This window comes from Myxocyprinus asiaticus, chromosome 46 (genome assembly GCF_019703515.2).
Source record: "Myxocyprinus asiaticus isolate MX2 ecotype Aquarium Trade chromosome 46, UBuf_Myxa_2, whole genome shotgun sequence".
In the NCBI taxonomy this organism is placed as follows: Eukaryota; Metazoa; Chordata; class Actinopteri; order Cypriniformes; family Catostomidae; genus Myxocyprinus; species Myxocyprinus asiaticus.
Window position 1 is genome coordinate 4,735,473 of NC_059389.1, and position 19,254 is coordinate 4,754,726.

General features: G+C 37.9%; 2 protein-coding genes across 3 annotated transcripts in view; both read left to right on the forward strand.

The window, feature by feature from the left end:
• LOC127436248 (von Willebrand factor A domain-containing protein 5A-like) overlaps positions 1 to 1,985 on the forward strand; it is a 29,026-nt gene extending 27,041 nt beyond the window's left edge. For both annotated transcript variants that reach the window (XM_051690286.1, XM_051690287.1), the window contains exons 16-18: positions 1,287 to 1,426; positions 1,514 to 1,637; positions 1,726 to 1,985. In XM_051690286.1, coding sequence (XP_051546246.1) covers positions 1,287 to 1,426; positions 1,514 to 1,637; positions 1,726 to 1,805 — 344 coding nt within the window. In that variant the 3' untranslated portion in view covers positions 1,806 to 1,985. The remainder of the gene's footprint in view (positions 1 to 1,286; positions 1,427 to 1,513; positions 1,638 to 1,725) is intronic.
• Positions 1,986 to 3,438: 1,453 nt separating this feature from the next.
• On the forward strand, positions 3,439 to 18,590 carry LOC127436247 (von Willebrand factor A domain-containing protein 5A-like). The gene is made up of 22 exons (XM_051690285.1): positions 3,439 to 3,586; positions 3,692 to 3,894; positions 4,000 to 4,222; positions 4,300 to 4,466; positions 4,565 to 4,679; positions 4,798 to 4,973; positions 5,049 to 5,137; positions 5,267 to 5,411; positions 6,728 to 6,807; positions 6,944 to 7,058; positions 7,174 to 7,332; positions 8,992 to 9,095; positions 10,110 to 10,327; positions 12,562 to 12,606; positions 13,484 to 13,510; positions 14,656 to 14,682; positions 14,800 to 14,883; positions 16,954 to 17,001; positions 17,084 to 17,164; positions 17,276 to 17,415; positions 17,503 to 17,626; positions 17,715 to 18,590. Exons 1-22 carry the CDS (start codon positions 3,544 to 3,546, stop codon positions 17,792 to 17,794), a joined length of 2,493 nt encoding a protein of 830 aa, XP_051546245.1. The 5' UTR covers positions 3,439 to 3,543; the 3' UTR covers positions 17,795 to 18,590.
• Positions 18,591 to 19,254: the final 664 nt, after the last annotated feature.

Consider the following 19,254-nt stretch of genomic DNA (forward strand, 5'->3'; position numbering starts at 1 on the left):
TTTAATGACAAAGAAAAATTAAATAAATGTTTTGTTACATAAATGGTCTAAAATTATTTTTAAAATGTCTTAAATTTCATCCCCTTAAACCTTAAACCCTCGCCCTCTGGCGGACGACAGCCGCTCCTCCCCGGGTGGACGGCAGCGAGTCCTCTGACCCCTGGTGGATGGAACACCCCTCCGCATTCTGATGGCCGTTAGCGAGCCCCTCCGCCCCTGGCAGCGGCACCACTGCTCCAGGCGGCCGGCAGTGGCGAGGACTCCATGACAGCGCATCCCTCCTCCTTCCTGGGTTTCGGCATCAATGTAACGGGGTGAAGGTGGGCAAGGAGGAGGTGGGAACTGGCTGAACAGTCAACATAAAGTTTAATAATAAAACTGAACTTAAAACAAACATAAACAAACATGCAGCATGGCCGCGTGCATCTCTCTCTCTTCTGAACTGCCGCCTCCGGCTCGTCTTTATCCCTCTCCGGCTGATTAGCACGATTGGGGGCCAGCCGTGTACCCTCACAGCCCGGCCCTGCCCTCCTCCTCATCACAGTTGTGTATATAGAGAAGAGAAGTGGTCCAAGCCCTGAGCCTTGAGGTACCCCAGTAAGTAGCTGATGTAACTTGAACACCCTACCTCTCCAGACTACATTGAAAGTCCTATCTGAGGGTAGGAGACAGCAGAGCACAGTTCCTGTGATGCCCAGAGCAGAGAGGGTGGACTGGATGAGCTGATGGTTGACAGTGTCAAAGGCTAAAGATAGGTCCAGTAGAATAAAGACAAATGATCTGGTGCCAGCTCTCACCTGTCTCAGAAAATCGGTGACAGACAGCAGGGCAGTCTCAGTGGAATGTCCATTTCTGAAGCCTGACTGATTAATAGTCTATAGAGGTTTTCCTGTATAAAGACAGAAGAGTGGAATTATAAAAAGACAGTTAATATACAGTCTCACTAAAGGTGTTTTCATTTCAAAATCTAAAACAAATGCAAAAACTCACGATAGCTGTCATTGTTTGTTGTGCTGTCTGGTCAAACAAAATCACAAGCGAAATAAGAAGGTATATATATATATATGAACAATTCGGAATCCTTAATGGTTCTGTTGACAATTCTTCAAGTTATTTTCAGGAAGAAAGAATTGAGGTATAGTTTGCCATTGTTTGGGAAACAGCTCTTATTGCATTCGATACCCTCAGATTAATCATTTCAGATTATTAATAATTAATAATACAGTAAATCATTTCAAATGTCAACAGAATAGAAAAATAAACATTTTACATATGTGTGTGTTCAGTCGATGTTGAGCTCCAGAAGGACTCTTTGCTCCAGCTGGTTTCTCTCCAGAAGGCGTCAGGCTGCTGGGATCTGAACTCCACACTGGCTCATGTGTTTGGAAAGACAGAGGATGAGCTGACCAATCAGAAACCAGAACAAGTGGGATGTTTGAAATAAATGTATGAATGATTGTGCACGTTGTCCAATGACAAACACATGCGGATGATGTGTGGTTTTGTGTTACAGGTGAATCAGTCAGTTTGGGCCACTCTTCTGGCTCTCATCTGGTTATACGGCTATAAAATAAATGATCAGGTTGAGTGGCAGTTTGTGGCCATGAAGGCGGCATCATGGATCCGCTCTCAGAAAGGTGAGATCCCCATTCCAGTCAACGTTCGTGAGATGTTTGATCATATTTTACTACAGTGTGTACAGTTATTACTTTACATGTGTTTCAGTGGGCAGTGTGTCCCAGTGTGTGTGTGTTGGTAATGTGCTGCTGGGATGTCAGGTGACAGAAGAGACTCTTGGAATCTGAAGACTTCAGTGCGACTCCACATCATGTTCCGTTAGCAAACCAATGTTCTGTTTTGTTTGCTTTTGTTGATGTTTAACATTACGTTTATATCACCACCAAATTATGATTATATTATAAAATATAAAAACTCTCTATTTGTTTTTGCTGTTCTGAAATAAATGAGAAAACAACTGAAGTGAATATGTGTTGTTTCATTTAGTGTTTTTGTCTTATATTGATTTTCTAAAGCCAGTGAGCAAACTAAAGACAACAATGGCCTTTAGAAGAAGTCACCCCGCTATATCTGGCACATTTAATCACACTTAGACAAAAACACACACATACAAGTGTCCAAATAAATGTAGGCCATAGAATATTTATAGTGACCAATTAATTTGTTGTTAATTCAAACGTTAAAAAAGGGCAGTTTAGTATGTGAATACAGGACTAGAAAAACCATATAATTTTTTATTCAGTTAAACCTATTCATCACTTCTTTGCCCATTTTGAAATTTTGGAAGGAGCCCTAACACATATACACAGTGTTGGGGAGTAACGGAATACATGTAACGGGATTACGTATTTAAAATACAAAATATAAGTAACTGTATTCCACTACAGTTACTATTTAAATCATTGGTAATTAGAATACAGTTACATTCTAAAAGTATTTTGATTACTGAAGAGATTACTTTGCATTTTATTGACATTTGTTTCATTTAATATTTAGTCCTTTCAGATGGAAAACATTTATACATATAAATGATGCGATCCAAAGTGCATTTGAACAGCGATGAAACACTTTCTTATGATGTGTTACATTGATACGAGCAGACAGAGAAGTACGTTTGAAGTAAGTTTGGAGCAGAAGAAATAAAAATAAACCTTGTGTAAATTGTCAGCTTTACGCTAAACTAAAATGCTATTTCTAGCCATTTTACATGCACATTACCAGACACAATCATATTTTTTTATCAAGAAAATTCACGTTGGATCATAATTTCTTTTTTTCTAGTAAGATCTTTGATATTAGGACAAAAATCATATTCTTGATAATAATTTTGGTATTGTTTTCCTGTAAAAATATCTAAAAATCCTTAAAACAAGATCAAATTGATTTATCTTGTTTTAGAAACACTGCATAAGATATTTCGGTTTTTCAGAGAATGTATTTTTAACATGTGTATTTTGTCTTACTGTACTGACAGAGTTTTTATAGTCAAAACAAGTGAAAAAATCTACCAGTGCTGAAGAAGTAATCCAAAGTATTTAGAATATGTTACTTACCTTGAGTAATCTAACGGATTACTCAAAGTTAGATTACATTTTACAGCATGTATTCTGTAATCTGTAGTGGAATACAATTCAAAAGTAACGCTCCCAACCCTGCATATACATTATGCTTATGTTTATGTAAAAATATGCAATTTCAGATATGTTTAGAGAAAGACTTTGCTGGTCGGAACCTCATTTGAGATAATAATGAACACTTCAATGCCCTGCTGGGATTTCGCCCCACGTAACGCTACATTACGAGGTCTACTATGACGAAGGTATATGCATGAATATTCATTAGCCCACGCTGGCATTGGTTGCTTTCCGCATTCGCGATCTAATTAATATTCATAAGCAAAGCTTTCGCCATACTGTAGGATTGCTCAATTCCCTCGTGAGGTTAGCGCCACTTCCTTGAAAGCGCCTCATTTCTTCCCCACACAAATCTAAATTCTCGCCTGCTGTTTCCAGTTGGCTTATCAGAATGATGAATAGTTGTGGTCTTATATCTGAGGGAAATGTGCCAGGTATGAACTCACTTATTTATATATTTACCACAATGAAAGCTTTAACATTTGATTTTGACTATTTCATATATAAAATACAGTTCTTGATGTGTTTGTTTGTGTTAGTGCCTCTGAAGAACATTACGGTGGATGTGCTAGTTCAGGGGCATGTTGTCACAGTCACGTCCACTCTGCAGTATGTGAATGAGGAAGAGCGCCACCTGGAGGCCTTGTTCGTCTTCCCTCTGCCAGCTGATGCTGCTGTCTGCCACTTCAGTGCCAAGATCGGAGAGCAGGAGATTGTGGCAGAGGTGCAAGAAAGGCAGAGTGTGAGTCTAAATACTGAGTGCCAGTTCATAAAACTGTATTGATATGACAGTCCCGTTAATACATAAATAAATATGTTATCAGTCACAAGTTTGTCTCTCTCGTAGGCGAGGGATCAGTATGATGATGCTGTGAGTTCGGGTCAGCAGGCGTTTCTGTTGGAAGAGAGCGCAGAGAGTTCTGATGTGTTCAGACTGAGTGTTGGGTGTCTGTCACCGGGTCAGAACGCTGCCATCACCATCATCTACGTCACCGAGCTCGCTGTTCAGGCCGATCACGCCCTGCGCTTCTGTCTGCCTGCTGTACTCAACCCCCGATACACACCAGCAGGTACTACAGTTCTTCATACACACTTTCTCACTAGAGTGAATGACATCATTATAACATTCTGTGTGTGTGTGTTTCAGGTTCAGGTGGAGGAATAGTTTCAGAGATTTCATCAGTATGTGGATCTGTTCCCTACACTCTGACTCTCAGTGTTCATGTGAGCTCTCCAAACCCCATCTCCAAACTCGAGTCCAACTGCACTCTGGATCCTCTAGTGTTCCTCAACTCTGATCACACTTACGCAATGGTACTGTGTGTGTTATTATGCGTGTACAGAAGAGTTTTTATACATGTGGTTTTTAAGCAGAAATAAGGTTGTTCTAAACATTCTGTGTGTGTGTGTAGGTGAATCTGAGTCCTGGTCACATGTTTGATAAGGACGTTGAGCTGTTTCTGTACTATCAGAATACCCATCAGCCCACTGCTATAGTGGAGGCAGGAGTGGCCACTGACCAGCCAGGTAAAACGTGAACTTCACCTGAACTATGAGCTCTGATATGTAAGAGCCATATTGCACAACACATTGACAGCAGTTTAGTGTTTGGCGAATATAATTAAGCTCTCTCTCTCTTTTTGAGGTTCTTTGATGGGGGATCCTGTAGTCATGATCAGTTTGTACCCAGAGTTCCCTGAGGAAGTGATGTCATCATTGGGATCACAAGGCGAGTTTGTTTTCGTGGTTGACAGATCAGGTAGTATGAACGACATGATGCATCATGGGAAAGGAGCACAGAGTCGCATAGAAGGTGCAAAGGTAATTCAGAATCCTGCAATATATAAATGCATTCAGATGAGACACATTTAAATGTCTGTGTATATCTCTTTATAGGACACGCTACTCTTATTGTTGAAGAGTCTGCCAATGGGATGCTACTTCAATATCTATGGATTTGGCTCTCATTTTGAGTCGTTATTCCCGTTAGTAAATAGATCTTTAATAATCTTTTGTTTGTTATTTTTATTTTTGCATTGTGTGTGAGGAAAGGAGCTCACTGGTGTGTGTGTGTGTGTGTGTGTGTGTGTGTGTGTGTGTGTGTGTGATTGCAGTAAGAGTGTTGTGTACAATCAGGACACAATGGATGATGCTTTGAAGAGAATGAACAAAATGCAAGCAGACATGGGCGGCACTGAAATTTTACAGCCGCTAAAACACATCTACAGTCAGCCCTGTTACCCTGATCACCCCAGACAGGTACAACACCTCAAAATGCACCTTACTCTTTCAGGAAACAATTTAGTATTCTACATAGAGGACTTTTCAGAATGTTTCTGGCTTTACACAATTTTCGGAAATGCTTTGATCAGTGGTTCTCAGTTGGTTTTACTTCAGAAGCCACCACATCAAGTGTACCAAAAATGTTTGTTGTACAAAAGTAGACAAAAATGTCCTGAAAATCAAATATTGAAATTTATTAATATTATCATCAACTGCATAGACCCAATAATATGCAAAATTGTCAACATGACATAGGCTGAATGAAAAAATAGACAATTTTGGTTTATAAATGTTTCTTGAATGTCGATGGTTTCATGCTCATTCACTGCAGAAAACACATGGTTTGTCCTCACTGCAAATGAATCCATATTTAATGTAGGGTCGTATTTTCTTCTACCTTTTCTAGTTTTGTAGTTTTGTTTCTACCTAATGGCAGATCAATTTGAGCCGAAGTACTGTAGATTGGACAAACAACAACAAAAGACATGGGAAGCGTTCTCTCCTCCCTTTTATTTTATATTTTTCTATTCTTAATATGCACGATTATACAGTATGGTTAGTTGCATTTTATTATTAAAATGTAACTGCCACCCATTATGGGTCATGACCTATCAGTTGTAAAATCTTACAGTTCATAGTGTGGAGTGGTGGTGGCGTAGTGGGCTAAAGCACAGAACTGGTAATCACAAGGTTGCTGGTTTGATCCCCACAGCCATCACCATTATGTCCTTGAGCAAGGCACTTAACTCCAGGTTGCTCCGGGGGGGATTGTCCCTGTAATAAGTGCACTGTAAGTCGCTTTGGATAAAAGTGTCTGCCAAATGCATAAATGTAAATGTCATACAATATCCTTTAGTTTAAACATTGGCCACAAACATCTGCTCAGTTTACTCATTTAAACCTTGACTTGTATTAAACATAAATAACTAATATTGGCATTTATATTCATGCTATTTAGCCAAATGGGAACTGGCTCCCCCAGTGAGCCTGGTTTCCCCCAAGGTTATTAACATCTCATGGAGTTTGGCTTGCTCACTGGGGGCCTTAAGACAAATAATTTAGAAAGGCATTATTTACAATCACATTATTCAATTAAACCACACAATAAGGACTTTAAGACATTACAGACTTTACAGCTTAATTTTATGTTACATCATGATTTTCTATAAAGCTACTTTGAAACACTGTGTGTTGTGAAAAGCGCAATAAAAATAAAAATAAAAATGACTTGACTTGAGAATCTGATTTTGATGTTTGACTACCATCTCCAAGACTTTTTCTCCTATTTACAGCTGTTTATCTTCACTGACGGAGAGGTTTTTAACACTAAAGAGGTGCTGGACCTGGTGAAAAGTCATACTCACTCTCACAGGTCTTTCATGGCTTTATAATTCACAATTTAGCTTAAGGCTCATATTACCCTGTTCTAATGTTAGAATTTGATTCATGGCAGGTGATGCCAATTATTAACCAATAATTAAGTACCTGAGCTGTTGTTGTGTCTTCAGGTGTTTCTCATTCGGGATTGGTGAGGGTGCAAGTACCACCCTCATTACAGGAATGGCCAGAGAGGGATCTGGTCATGCCCAGTTCATCACAGGCTCTGACCGCATGCAGCCCAAAGTAAGACTACAGATAAATGGGTTTATCTGGAAGATACATATAGAATTTAATAATATTTAAAGTAAAGGGTTTGAATATGTATCACCATTTTTTCTCTCTCTTTCAATTGTATCAGGTGATGCAGTCCCTCAAGCTTGCATTGCAGCCCGCAGTAGTTAATATCTCTGTGAAGTGGACTGTGCAAGACGGCATTACTGTTGACACACTGTCCCCACCCATCAATGTGCTCTTCCATGGTCAAAGGACACTAATTTATGCCCATCTTAAAGGAGAGGTAAGAGTTTTTAGCACAGGGTTCCCCAATTAGTTTTCTCCAAGGGCCATATTCTGTCAACAATACAAAGCCAAGAGCCACCGCCCTCGATGTTATGAAAAAGTGTTTGTGCTGCCACTAATATTATTACTATTATTATTATTATTATTATTATTATTATTATTACTATTGTTGTTTTGATTGTTTTTGTTAAAAGAGTCGTGACATAAATATCCTGTTTTTTTGTTTTTTCTCAGTATTAGTAGCCTGTTTTATTTATTCAAACATTTATGAACATTTTGTTTGTATACAGACTATACAACAAAACTACACAACTTTACCTGTTGAAAAAAATTAAAATAATAAAAACTGAATGAAATAATGAAAAATGAAAAACTTTAATGAACAATCTGGATCTCCATGTTCTCCATGGAACCGTTCCTGCTTATCTCCAAATGGGACCTACTCCCTGCACTTTCCCTAACTGCAAACTCAGTTTTTAGACCTGTTAGCATTAATATTGTTGTCAAACTGTACCTGTATTAATTGACATATACTCCCCATTCAATGACAGAAGTGACAGCGACAAGCTGAAGCAACCTCTGATGTTGGGACTTTACTCTGCTATAGCAATCCTGAGACACTGATCAAGATGTGCACTGTCCTGGTTCTTGATGATATTCATTATAGAAAACGATGACTCACAGATGTAGGTGCAGCTGGCACCCCCGAAAATTATATAATTGAACCGTTTGTACTGCAAACACCTGGTCTGTTTTTGAAAGGCTGCTTATGGTGTTTTGTCTTAATATACATAATTTAATGTATATCACACTCTCCTGCCTTTAAAAATAGCAGAGAGGTTCGGCAATTCGTTTGCACTAAGTTCGTAGTAAAAATATCCCATATAAAGAATCTTTACATGCAATATTTTACTGTACGCAAATGAACTTCAGAACCACACTGCTATTTTTATTGTGAGGAAAATATAACAAAGTATTGCAATAATTGCAAAAAAGTAAAGACCGTGAGCCAGTGATTTCTTATTTTTAATATTAGTCCTATGCATCGTATTTTGTACTCTACTATACATGTTATTCTTAATTTGCACTATTGTGCATGTATATTTGTATCACAGAACCTTGTGTTATATTATCCAGGCATTAAAGCAGACATTATAAAAAGAGTAGTTGGGTTTGGGAGTCCGTTTACTCGTAGCAGAATACATGTTCAAATATAAACAGGATGATATTTATGCAACATGCGTCAACCCCATGGAAAGAACATAATGAAACAGTTATGCCAAAATAGGTAAATAAATGCCTTAACAGTGTTCATCTAGCATTCACAGCTGGGCAGGGCAGGAGACTGGGAAAATTTTTGTAGAACAGCAACAACGCCGCCTACTGTACGAGGGTGAAATTGTGTTTGGTTTTTATTTTTCACAGACTCTGTGTGTGTTTCGTCGGAGGTTCGTCTCACAAAATCGTCACAGATTTGGTGTGATCAGGCCTTTGCCGTGGGCCAAACAGCTGTCTCTCCGGCCCACGGGCCGCCTGTTGAGGAACCCTGTTTTAGCATGTTTTGCTTTAATAAGATTTGCAGACCAATGTCTCTCATTAGTATAGATTGTAAAAACCTCACATCTTCAAGTTATGGTTCCTTTTCCTGCTTTTATAGAGTTCAGGAAGCTCTGAAGGAACAGTGACAGTGACATACAGCCTGAAAGATCAACCAGTGACAAACAAGCTCCACGTCTGCCAAAAACCAACCGAAGACACTGGGTAAAACACATGAACGTGGCAACCATGTTCTCCAACACTGATTATAACTCCTCAAAACTATAACAGCTGTTAGAATTATCTGTTAAATATTTAAATTTACGGATTTGCAGATGCTTCTATCCAAAGCAACTTACACTGCATTCAGGATAAATGTTTTACCAGTACGTGTATCCCCTTTTAATTTAACCCATGACTGTGGTGTTGCAAGTGCCTGCTCATTCTACTAGTTCTGTTAGTTCCAGTGGCTTCTTGAATATATCTTTCTTCAATTTATATGCTTTTCAGTTGGAATTGCATATTCCCTTTTCAAGGCCAACAAAAAATCTTTATAAATGTTCTATCATCTATAGTTATGTTTCCATCCAAGTTACGTATTTGATTTATGTGCAAAATTGGAATATCACTAAAAACAACTGGTGACTAAAGTTTCCATCCCATGTGTTTAAGAAAACAAAATCATCACTTCTGGGGAAATTGGCGCAAAATAGAAATGAAAATGGAAGTTCAATCCACATTGGCTCTTTTATTAAATATAATTAATAACTTGTGTTTTAGAGCTTGCAGACAAAACACTCTGATGAACCTCATGTTTGCTAGCGTTTAGCGCCACTTGCCTCATGTCTGGGAACGAAAGCATGCCAGACAGTTCTTGGAGTTGATAGGAGCCAATAATTTTATGACAGGCTTCGTGCATTTCAAAATAACCAGAGCAACATTTTAGATGTTATATGATGATATTGATGATATTTTTGGGGCAAATTATGAATTCACATGGCTTTTTTGATGCGCATTTGTATTCCTGTATGAATTGTATAGGAATATATTTGGTTAATGTGCTTTCATCGTAGTTTATGCATGTGTCTTCTCAACGAATACCAAGTTTATTCACCTCAGACGAGCTTATACATTTTTTATGCGCATTTTGACGATTTTATTAGCATCTTGGTGTTTCCATCCAGCATTTATGTGATATCCCAAAATTTTCATAAAAATGGATGGCTTATGCTACTGCAGGTTGGCAATCCACCGTCTGGCGGCTCGGTCCCTCATTCACTCGCTGGAGCAGCAGGAGAGGGCAGGTGGTGCAGGAATGGAGGATATCAAGAGCAGGATGGTGGAGCTCAGTGTTCAGGCAGGAGTGAGCTGTGTTCATACAGCCTTCATTGCCATTAACAAAGAAAGCAGACAGACTGTGAAAGGACCCCTGCTGCAGAGGAGCGTGCCAACAGGAGGTTAGTACTCTGTGTGTGGCTGTAGATGTGTGATTTTAAAAGGATTATTATCAATTTTTTTGCGCTTTATTTAGTTTCTTTTTTGGGCTTTATGTATTTTCTTACTTTTTTACATTTTATCATCATGAAGCAACACATTGATATAGTGAGTGATGTATTCAGTCATTAAATCAAAGCTCCCCCTTTAAAATCCGAGGAGACACATTTTACTACCAGGTGTAAATGGCGATTCATTTTGCCTGACCACTTGTGATCGGATCACCAGAGACGTGTCTTAATACCAGGTCTAAACAGAGCATCGACTGGGGGCTCGACTGGACTATTAATACACAGAACATTTAAACTCAGCAAAAAAAGAAACGTCCTCTCACTTTCAACTACTTTTATTTTCAGTAAACTTAACATGTATAAATATTTGTATGAACATAAAAAGATTCAACAACTAAGACACAAACTGAACAAGTTTCACAGACATGTGACTAACAGAAATGGAATAATGTGTCCCTGAACAAAGGGGGGGTCAAAGTCAAAAGTAACAGTCAGTATCTGGTGTGGCCACCAGCTGCACTAAGTACTGCAGTGCATCTCCTCCTCATGGACTGCACCAGATTTGCCAGTTCTTGCTGTGAGATGTTACCTCACTCTTCCACCAAGGCACTTGCAAGTTCCCGGACAGTTCTGGGGGGAATGGCCCTAGCCCTCACCCTCCGATCCAACAGGTCCCAGACGTGCTCAATGGGATTGAGATCTGGGCTCTTCGCTGGCCATGGCAGAACACTGACATTCCTGTCTTGCAGTAGATCGTGCACAGAACGAGCAGTATGGCTGGTGGCATTGTCATGCTGGAGGGTCATGTCAGGATGAGCCTGCAGGAAGGGTACCACATGAGGGAGGAGGAGGTCTTCCCTGTAACGCACAGTGTTGAGACTGCCTGCAATGACAACAAGCTCAGTCCGATGATGCTGTGACACACCGCCCCAGACCATGACGGACCCTCAACCTCCAAATCGATCCCGCTCCAGAGTACAGGCCTCGGTGTAACGCTCATTCCTTCGACGATAAACGCAAGTTCGACCATCACCCCTGGTGAGACAAAACCGCGACTTGTCAGTGAAGAGCACTTTTTGCCAGTCCTGTCTGGTCCAGCGAAGGTGGGTTTGTGCCCATAGGCGACGTTGTTGCCGGTGATGTCTGGTAAGGACCTGCTTTACAACAGGCCTACAAGCCCTCAGTCCAGCCTCTCTCAGCCTATTGCGGACAGTCTGAGCACTGATGGAGGGATTGTGCATCCCTGGTGTAACTCGGGCAGTTGTTGTTGCCATCCTGTACCTGTCCCGCAGGTGTGATATTCGGGTGTACCGATCCTGTGCAGGTGTTGTTACACGTGGTCTGCCACAGTGAGGATGATCAGCTATCCTTCCTGTTTCCCTGTAGCGCTGTCTTAGGCGTCTCACAGTACGGACATTGCAATTCATTGCCCTGGCCACATCCGCAGTCCTCATGCCTCCATGCAGCATGCCTAAGCCATGTTCACACAGATGAGCAGGGACCCTGGGCATTTTTCTTTTGGTGTTTTTCAGTGTCAGTAGAAAGGTCTCTTTAGTGTCCTCAGTTTTTATAACTGTGACCTTAATTGCCTACCGTCTGTAAGCTGTTAGTGTCTCAACGACCGTTCCACAGGTGCATGTTCATTAATTGTTTATGGTTCATTGAACAAGCATGAAAAACATTGTTTAAACCCTTTACAATAAAGATCTGTAAAGTTATTTGGATTTTTACAAAATTATATTTAAAATACAGTGTCCTGTTTCTTTTTTTGCTGAGTTTATAAGAAAGGCCTTAGCCGGCCCAATAAATGTGGTGACTGAGAAGAGATTATTGTCCAAATTTGTGGGTATTTTATGACAACTCTGCACACCCACTACATGATACTATAATGAGCTATAAGAGCACCTTTAGCAAGAGACTTACCCCGGTGTACCACTGAAAGACACAGAAAATCCTTACTGCCCACTGCCATTGCCGTTTTTAATTCACTACTGTGAATTGTATTTTTTATTTTTTATATAATGTTTGATATATGTTTGTTGTGTTGTATGTCTTTTGCTTAATAACTGCACTTTAATATTTTTATGTGCTAGTGTAACAAAGAAATTTCCTCTTTGGGGATTAATAAAGTATTTCAATCAATCAATCAATCAATCAATTTATCTATCTTCTTTTAAATGTGTCAGGTGTTTATTGCAACCTGGGATCATATCAAGCCGATTTGGAGAATGGTAAGATAAATAATATTCACACTTTTTTTTCTTGTCTTTTCAATGTATTTTTGTCAGTAGGTGTTTGAAAGAGTTGCTTTTCCTGTCACTTGACAGTTTACTACTGTACATTTGATGTGTTCACCTCAGAGAAAGTTCCCCCAAAAATGAAAATTTGTCATTATTTCCTCACCCTCATGTCATATCAAACCTGTATGACTTTCTTTCTTTTGTGGAACACAAAAGGAGTTATTTTTAGCTGAATGTTCAAATGGTAACCAGTGGCTGTCAAGAAAGATTTTCATGGCAAGATTTTCAGTGCCGATGTAAATTTTGGTATGTTCCTCACATAAAGCTATCATACTGCTTTGTAAGACTTGAAATGTTGCACACGAGTGTTATGAAGCACTTTTATGATACCTTTACGGTCTTATTTTTGTCCTTTTGGAGCTTGACAGCCTCGGTCTCCATCCACTTTCATTGTATGAAAGAGAGTAGATCGGACATTCTGCTAAACTTCTTTTGTGATCCACAGAAGACAGAAAGTCATATAGGTTTGGAACAACAAGAGGGTGAGAATATGGCGACAGAATAAAAATTTTTGGGTGAACGAGCCCTTTAAAATTATTATTTCAAATGATAATAAATAATTTATAATGGAAATAAATTAAATATGTAATTAAAATAATGTATAAAATTAAAAAAGAATTATAAAATTATAATTATAAATAATAATATAATTAAATTACATGTAAGATAAAAACATAAAACAAATAATTTATAAATATTGTATGTATTTACATAATTTATCATTTTAAATTATAATTTTAAAATGACTTTTTCTGCCCCTAAACACTTTACATTTGGTAAATTCACCTCTTTAAAAATTTTTTTTTAGACCTGCTTCTAAAATCATCATTAAGCGGTAAGACAAACTGCATTTTCCTTACAGAGCTATTTTTCAATATGTGTGATCTGTTTTCATGAGTTTGCTGGGGACTGTATACAGATATAAATATTACCAGTTAAATGTTTGGACAGACTGAATTTATGTTTCTTGTGATCTTAAAAACGTTTGCCCTGAAAGATAATGATTAAATGCTTGAAATTGTGCCTAGTAATGGATTGTTTTGCAATTAATACATTTTATTTAAAGCTGCACTATGTAACTTTGTGCTCTCTAGCGACATCTGTGGTTGAAACTTAAAATTGCAAGCAATTTGCGGAAGAACACTTTACGTCAGTCGTGTTTCGGCACTACTCTTCTGGTGGATGAATCTCATGATTTGAGCTTACCTGCACATTGCCAGTGTGTGATCATGACTGGAGCCGGAGTCATAATGTCCTATTTTCATGTTGATATTATGTTATACGATTAAACATTTAAAACTACAATATAACTTGCTTTGATGAAGATAAAAACAGTCTTATTTACATATTTAGAATGAATGATTTTTACATTTATAACACTTTTCTGACACTACACTCAAAGCGCTTTTACTGTACATAGAGAACAGGGGACTAAATCACCCAACCATGACCAGTATATTTTAATATGATTATTCAAGTGTTTTATCTACTATTAATGTTTGTATTTTACTACACTTATCAATTTGAAATGTGATATGGCTGATACAAGTTCAGTGGAAGACTTTATTATTATTATTATATCATATTGTAGAGCCTCAGTTGATAATGCAAGTGAACCGTTACTACTTTCCTGTGTTTACGGACATGATGTAATGACGCAAGGGTACACGACATAATCCAGCGATTTCGCGCCAAATCCAACCAGACAGCTCAAAATACAACTCATTTTTATAGGCGTACCATAGTGAATTGGGGTAAGGCAAAGACATTGTTTTGAACATTGATTGTTTATGTACTCAATCAGTAATGAAAATTGGTTAATTTTTAACCAAAAACTGTTTACGTAGCGCAGCTTTAAAAACAATTAAAAATGTTATCAGTCACACATACCTGTAGAGACATATTTATTAACATATATATATACAGTGTATATGTACAGTATATATATATAAATATGTATCTACGTGTGTGTGTGTTTAGGGATGTTTTCTTCCCAACGCAGTGGAAGTAAGAGAAACACACACCTTACAGTTTTCTTATTTGTTATATATATATACACAGTATATATTTATATTTATTTATATTTTGTAGTTGTTCACTTTTGTTTTTCCTCTATGTGTGAAGGTCTTGCCAGGTGTAAATCCTATGTAAATGCAAAGTTTGTAGGAGACTGCGCAGGAATCGATGGTTTTAAGAAGTCATTGAAGTGTAAGTGAAGCAAACATACTCCGATGTAGAGAATGAATCACTAAAGGCCCGGTCACATGGCTTGCATCAGGGCTTCAACACACGGCAACACAAAATTCATGTGCCACTTTGACTTCCACATGAAAAGTGTTGCTAAGACTAGTAAACTGATGACTGAAAACAAAGAGGTTGCATATAAATAAATAATTCAGGTCCAGTTTTTCCAGTACAGTTATTAAAGCTTGATATTCAAATCTTGTGCAGATAAAGATGGAAATTAAAGTTGCACCTAGAATTTTCTTTTTGTTTTTTTGCTAATTGCTAAAATGTTAAACAAACATACACTGCAAAAAATGATTTTTAAGACATGTATTTTTGCCTGGTTTTCCTGTAAAATGATCTAAACATTCTTAAAACATGATTTATTTACTTGACAAGCAAACTGGCGTAAGATTTTAAGTCTTGTTTTGAGAGAAATCTAATTTAGTGAGATTTATGCTTAAAACAAGAAAAAACTGTTTGCCAATGGGGTAAGAAAAATAAACTTGATTCAAAGAGATAAGTTTATTTTGCTTACCCCATTGGCAGAAATACCCCATTATCTTAAAACAAGACTTAATATCATATCCCATTTTGCATGACAAGTTAATGTTGAAATAATTTTACAGGAAAACAAGACAAAAATACTTGTCTTGAAGATCCTTTTTTGCAGGGTAATTAATAATAGTAGAATAGTATTTTTGAAAATATGTTTAAATTGATACACTCGCATTAGATGAAGACTTTTCATACCAATCTTAAAGAAAAATAAGATGCTTCTTGTACATAAAGTGCTGAACGCACATTTACGAGCACCGCCAGGTTGAGATTACACGACCAGCCGAATATTTCTCGCTTTATCTTGATATTCTCCTGAATTTAGACAATTATTTGCTGGAAACATGCATAAAAGTGTGAATGCATGTAAGAATTATGACGTGTAAAATAGCTGTTCCTGTCACCTAACAATTAGAGGAAGCCTTTATTTTTGTCACACATTATACATTTGCACATATACAGTGAAATCATTTTTTTCACATATCCCAGCTAAGCTGGGGTCAGAGCGCAGGGTCAGCCAAGATCGCAGGCACCCCTGGAGCAGATAGGGTCAAGGGCCTTGATCAAGGGTCCAACAGTGGCATCTTGGCAGTGGAGCTTGAAGCCCTGACCTTCTGGTCAGTAACCCAGAGCCTTAACCACTGAGCCACCACTGTCCCGTTCCTGAGCCACGTTCCCGAGACACTGTCCCGAGCCACGTTCACTAAATTCACCTCTTTCTTTTTAGCTGAAATGATGTGCATGCAATGTGACTGTGACAGATTAATAGCACATCTGCTTTTATTTTCAGTCGGTTGCTATTTTGTAAAGATAAAGAACGGCCCCTTAAGTCTGTCTCCGACAAACTCGATTGCAAAATGAATTTCTGTGGACTGTAGGCCAGCAATTGGCTTATATTCAATGATATGATATATATAAAAAATTATATATATTGAATGTAGTATCAAATCTTAATTTCTGGGCTTTTCTCAGCAAATATCAATATACAGTATGCGATAAGTTCCATTAATTATAAAGCATATCATGTAATTAATTCAATTTAACAATTTGGTAAGTCTTTATTAGTAAATGCAGGTGTCATGAAATGTATTAGCATATGCTGAAATCAACATTAATCAACATTAATAATAGCTGTAAACATGTTGTTACTTGCTAGTTAATGTTAACAAAAAATACCACCTGAATACAACCTTATTGTAAAGTGTTACCAACAATTTTAATTGACTGACAGACCCTAATATGTGTGTGTTTGGGCACACATAAGTGTCTAGCATTTTTATAACAAACATTAATATTCTCTGTAAATGTCAATTATAATAATGTTTACTAAAAGAAATAAAATACTAAAGCAATTTTAATTGTCCAAAATGAATTCACAGTCTGTGTCTGTTTGTGGGTACGCAATAGTCTGTTTCTGAGGGGATTTTAAAATAATGAACATGAAAAATGAATGATTTTCCATTTGAGTGGGATATTATTTCTTATTCTTAATAGCCAACAGGAGTTTTCCTGTACAAGAACAGAAGAGTGGAATTCAGAAAAGTAAGACAATCAATATACAGTCTCACTAAAGAATCGAAATAAAACAAATGCAAAAACTCACTATCGCTGTCGTCATTTGCAGAGTTCATGAATTTATTTCGCCGTCAGTCTGAAACTTCAGCTGTGCCGTCTGGTCAGGCAAACTCTCAAGGCAAACAAGAGGGTATACACATAATCTCCTAATAATTTCAGATTATAAATAAATAATACAAGATCATTTCAAACTTCAACAGAATAGTAAAAACAACATGAAATAACATATGTGTGTGTTCAGTCGATGTTGAGCTCCAGAAGGACTCTTTGCTCCAGCTGGTTTCTCTCCAGAAGGCGTCAGGCTGCTGGGATCTGAACTCCACACTGGCTCATGTGTTTGGAAAGACAGAGGATGAGCTGACCAATCAGAAACCAGAACAAGTGGGATGTTTGAAATAAATGTATGAATGATTGTGCACGTTGTCCAATGACAAACACATGCGGATGATGTGTGGTTTTGTGTTACAGGTGAATCAGTCAGTTTGGGCCACTCTTCTGGCTCTCATCTGGTTATACGGCTATAAAATAAATGATCAGGTTGAGTGGCAGTTTGTGGCCATGAAGGCGGCATCATGGATCCGCTCTCAGAAAGGTGAGATCCCCATTCCAGTCAACGTTCGTGAGATGTTTGATCATATTTTACTACAGTGTGTACAGTTATTACTTTACATGTGTTTCAGTGGGCAGTGTGTCCCAGTGTGTGTGTGTTGGTAATGTGCTGCTGGGATGTCAGGTGACAGAAGAGACTCTTGGAATCTGAAGACTTCAGTGCGACTCCACATCATGTTCTTTCGTTTGAAGATCAATGAAATGTTATTTTTAGGGGCCAAGCACTGAAAGTGCATAGACATCTATTGTATTCGTTAGTGTTCTTCTTCTTCTTCCGCCATTGAAGTCTATGGCAGCCTATATAACCGTACATAAAAAAGTTATGAAATGTATTTATGCCCACACCTCTTACGTATTCCTCAATATATCTCTTATAAATAGTATTGCACAAAAACGATAATATATATATATTGTTTTTTATTTCTTATGTACCAAAAGTGTATAGGGTCATTATTGACCTGAGATATGTCCTAGTGTCACTTTTGTGCGTTCATAAATCACATTTTTATAATTATTTCAAATCTATAAAAGTTTACTATCACAGTATATATACAGTATATATTTATTTGCTTATTACAAGACAAGTGAGTATTATATTCATACAAATGACTACTATATTACGTTGATCATCTGTGCAACAATGGTGAATTATCTGAATGATCAGTATCTCATATGCGTGTACGTACACATACACTGGCGGCCAAAAGTTTGGAATAAGTGACATTCAACTGATCACAAAGTATAGTCAGGACATTACTGATGTAAAAAACAGCACCATCACTATTTGAAAAAAGTCATTTTTGATCAAATCTAGACAGCAGCCATCACTCCAACACCTTATCCTTGAGTAATCATGATAAATTGCTAATTTGGTACTAGAAAATCACTTGCCATTATATCAAACACAGTTGAAAGCTGTTTGGTTCATTAAATGAAGTTTAACATTGTCTTTGTGTTTGTTATTGAGTTGTCACAGTATGCAATAGACTGGCATGTCTTAAGGTCAATATTAGGTCAAAAATGGCAAAAAAAGAAACAGCTTTCTCTAGAAACTCATCAGTCAATCATTGTTTTGAGGAATGAAGGCTATACAATGCTTGAAATTGCCAAAAAACTGAAGATTTCATACAAAGGTGTACACTACAGTCTTCAAAGACAAAGGACAACTGGCTCTAACAAGGACAGAAAGAGATGTGGAAGACCAGATGTACAACTAAACAAGAGGATAAGTACATCAGAGTCTCTAGTTTGAGAAATAGACGCCTCACATGTCCTCAGCTGACAGCTTCATTGAATTCTACCAGCTCAACACGAGTTTCATGTACAACAGTAAAGAGAAGACTCGGGTGCAGGCTGAGAAAAAGAAAAGGTTAGAGTGGGCAAAGAAACACAGACACTGGACAACAGATAATCGGAAAAGAGTGTTATGGATCTTAACCCCATTGAGCTTTTGTGGGATCAGTTAGACTGTAAGGTGTGTGAGAAGTGCCCGACAAGACAGCCACATCTATGGCAAGTGTTACAGGAAGTGTGGGGTGAAATGTCACCTGAGTATCTGGACAATCTGACAGCTAGAATGTCAAGGATCTGCAAAGCTGTCATTGCTGCACG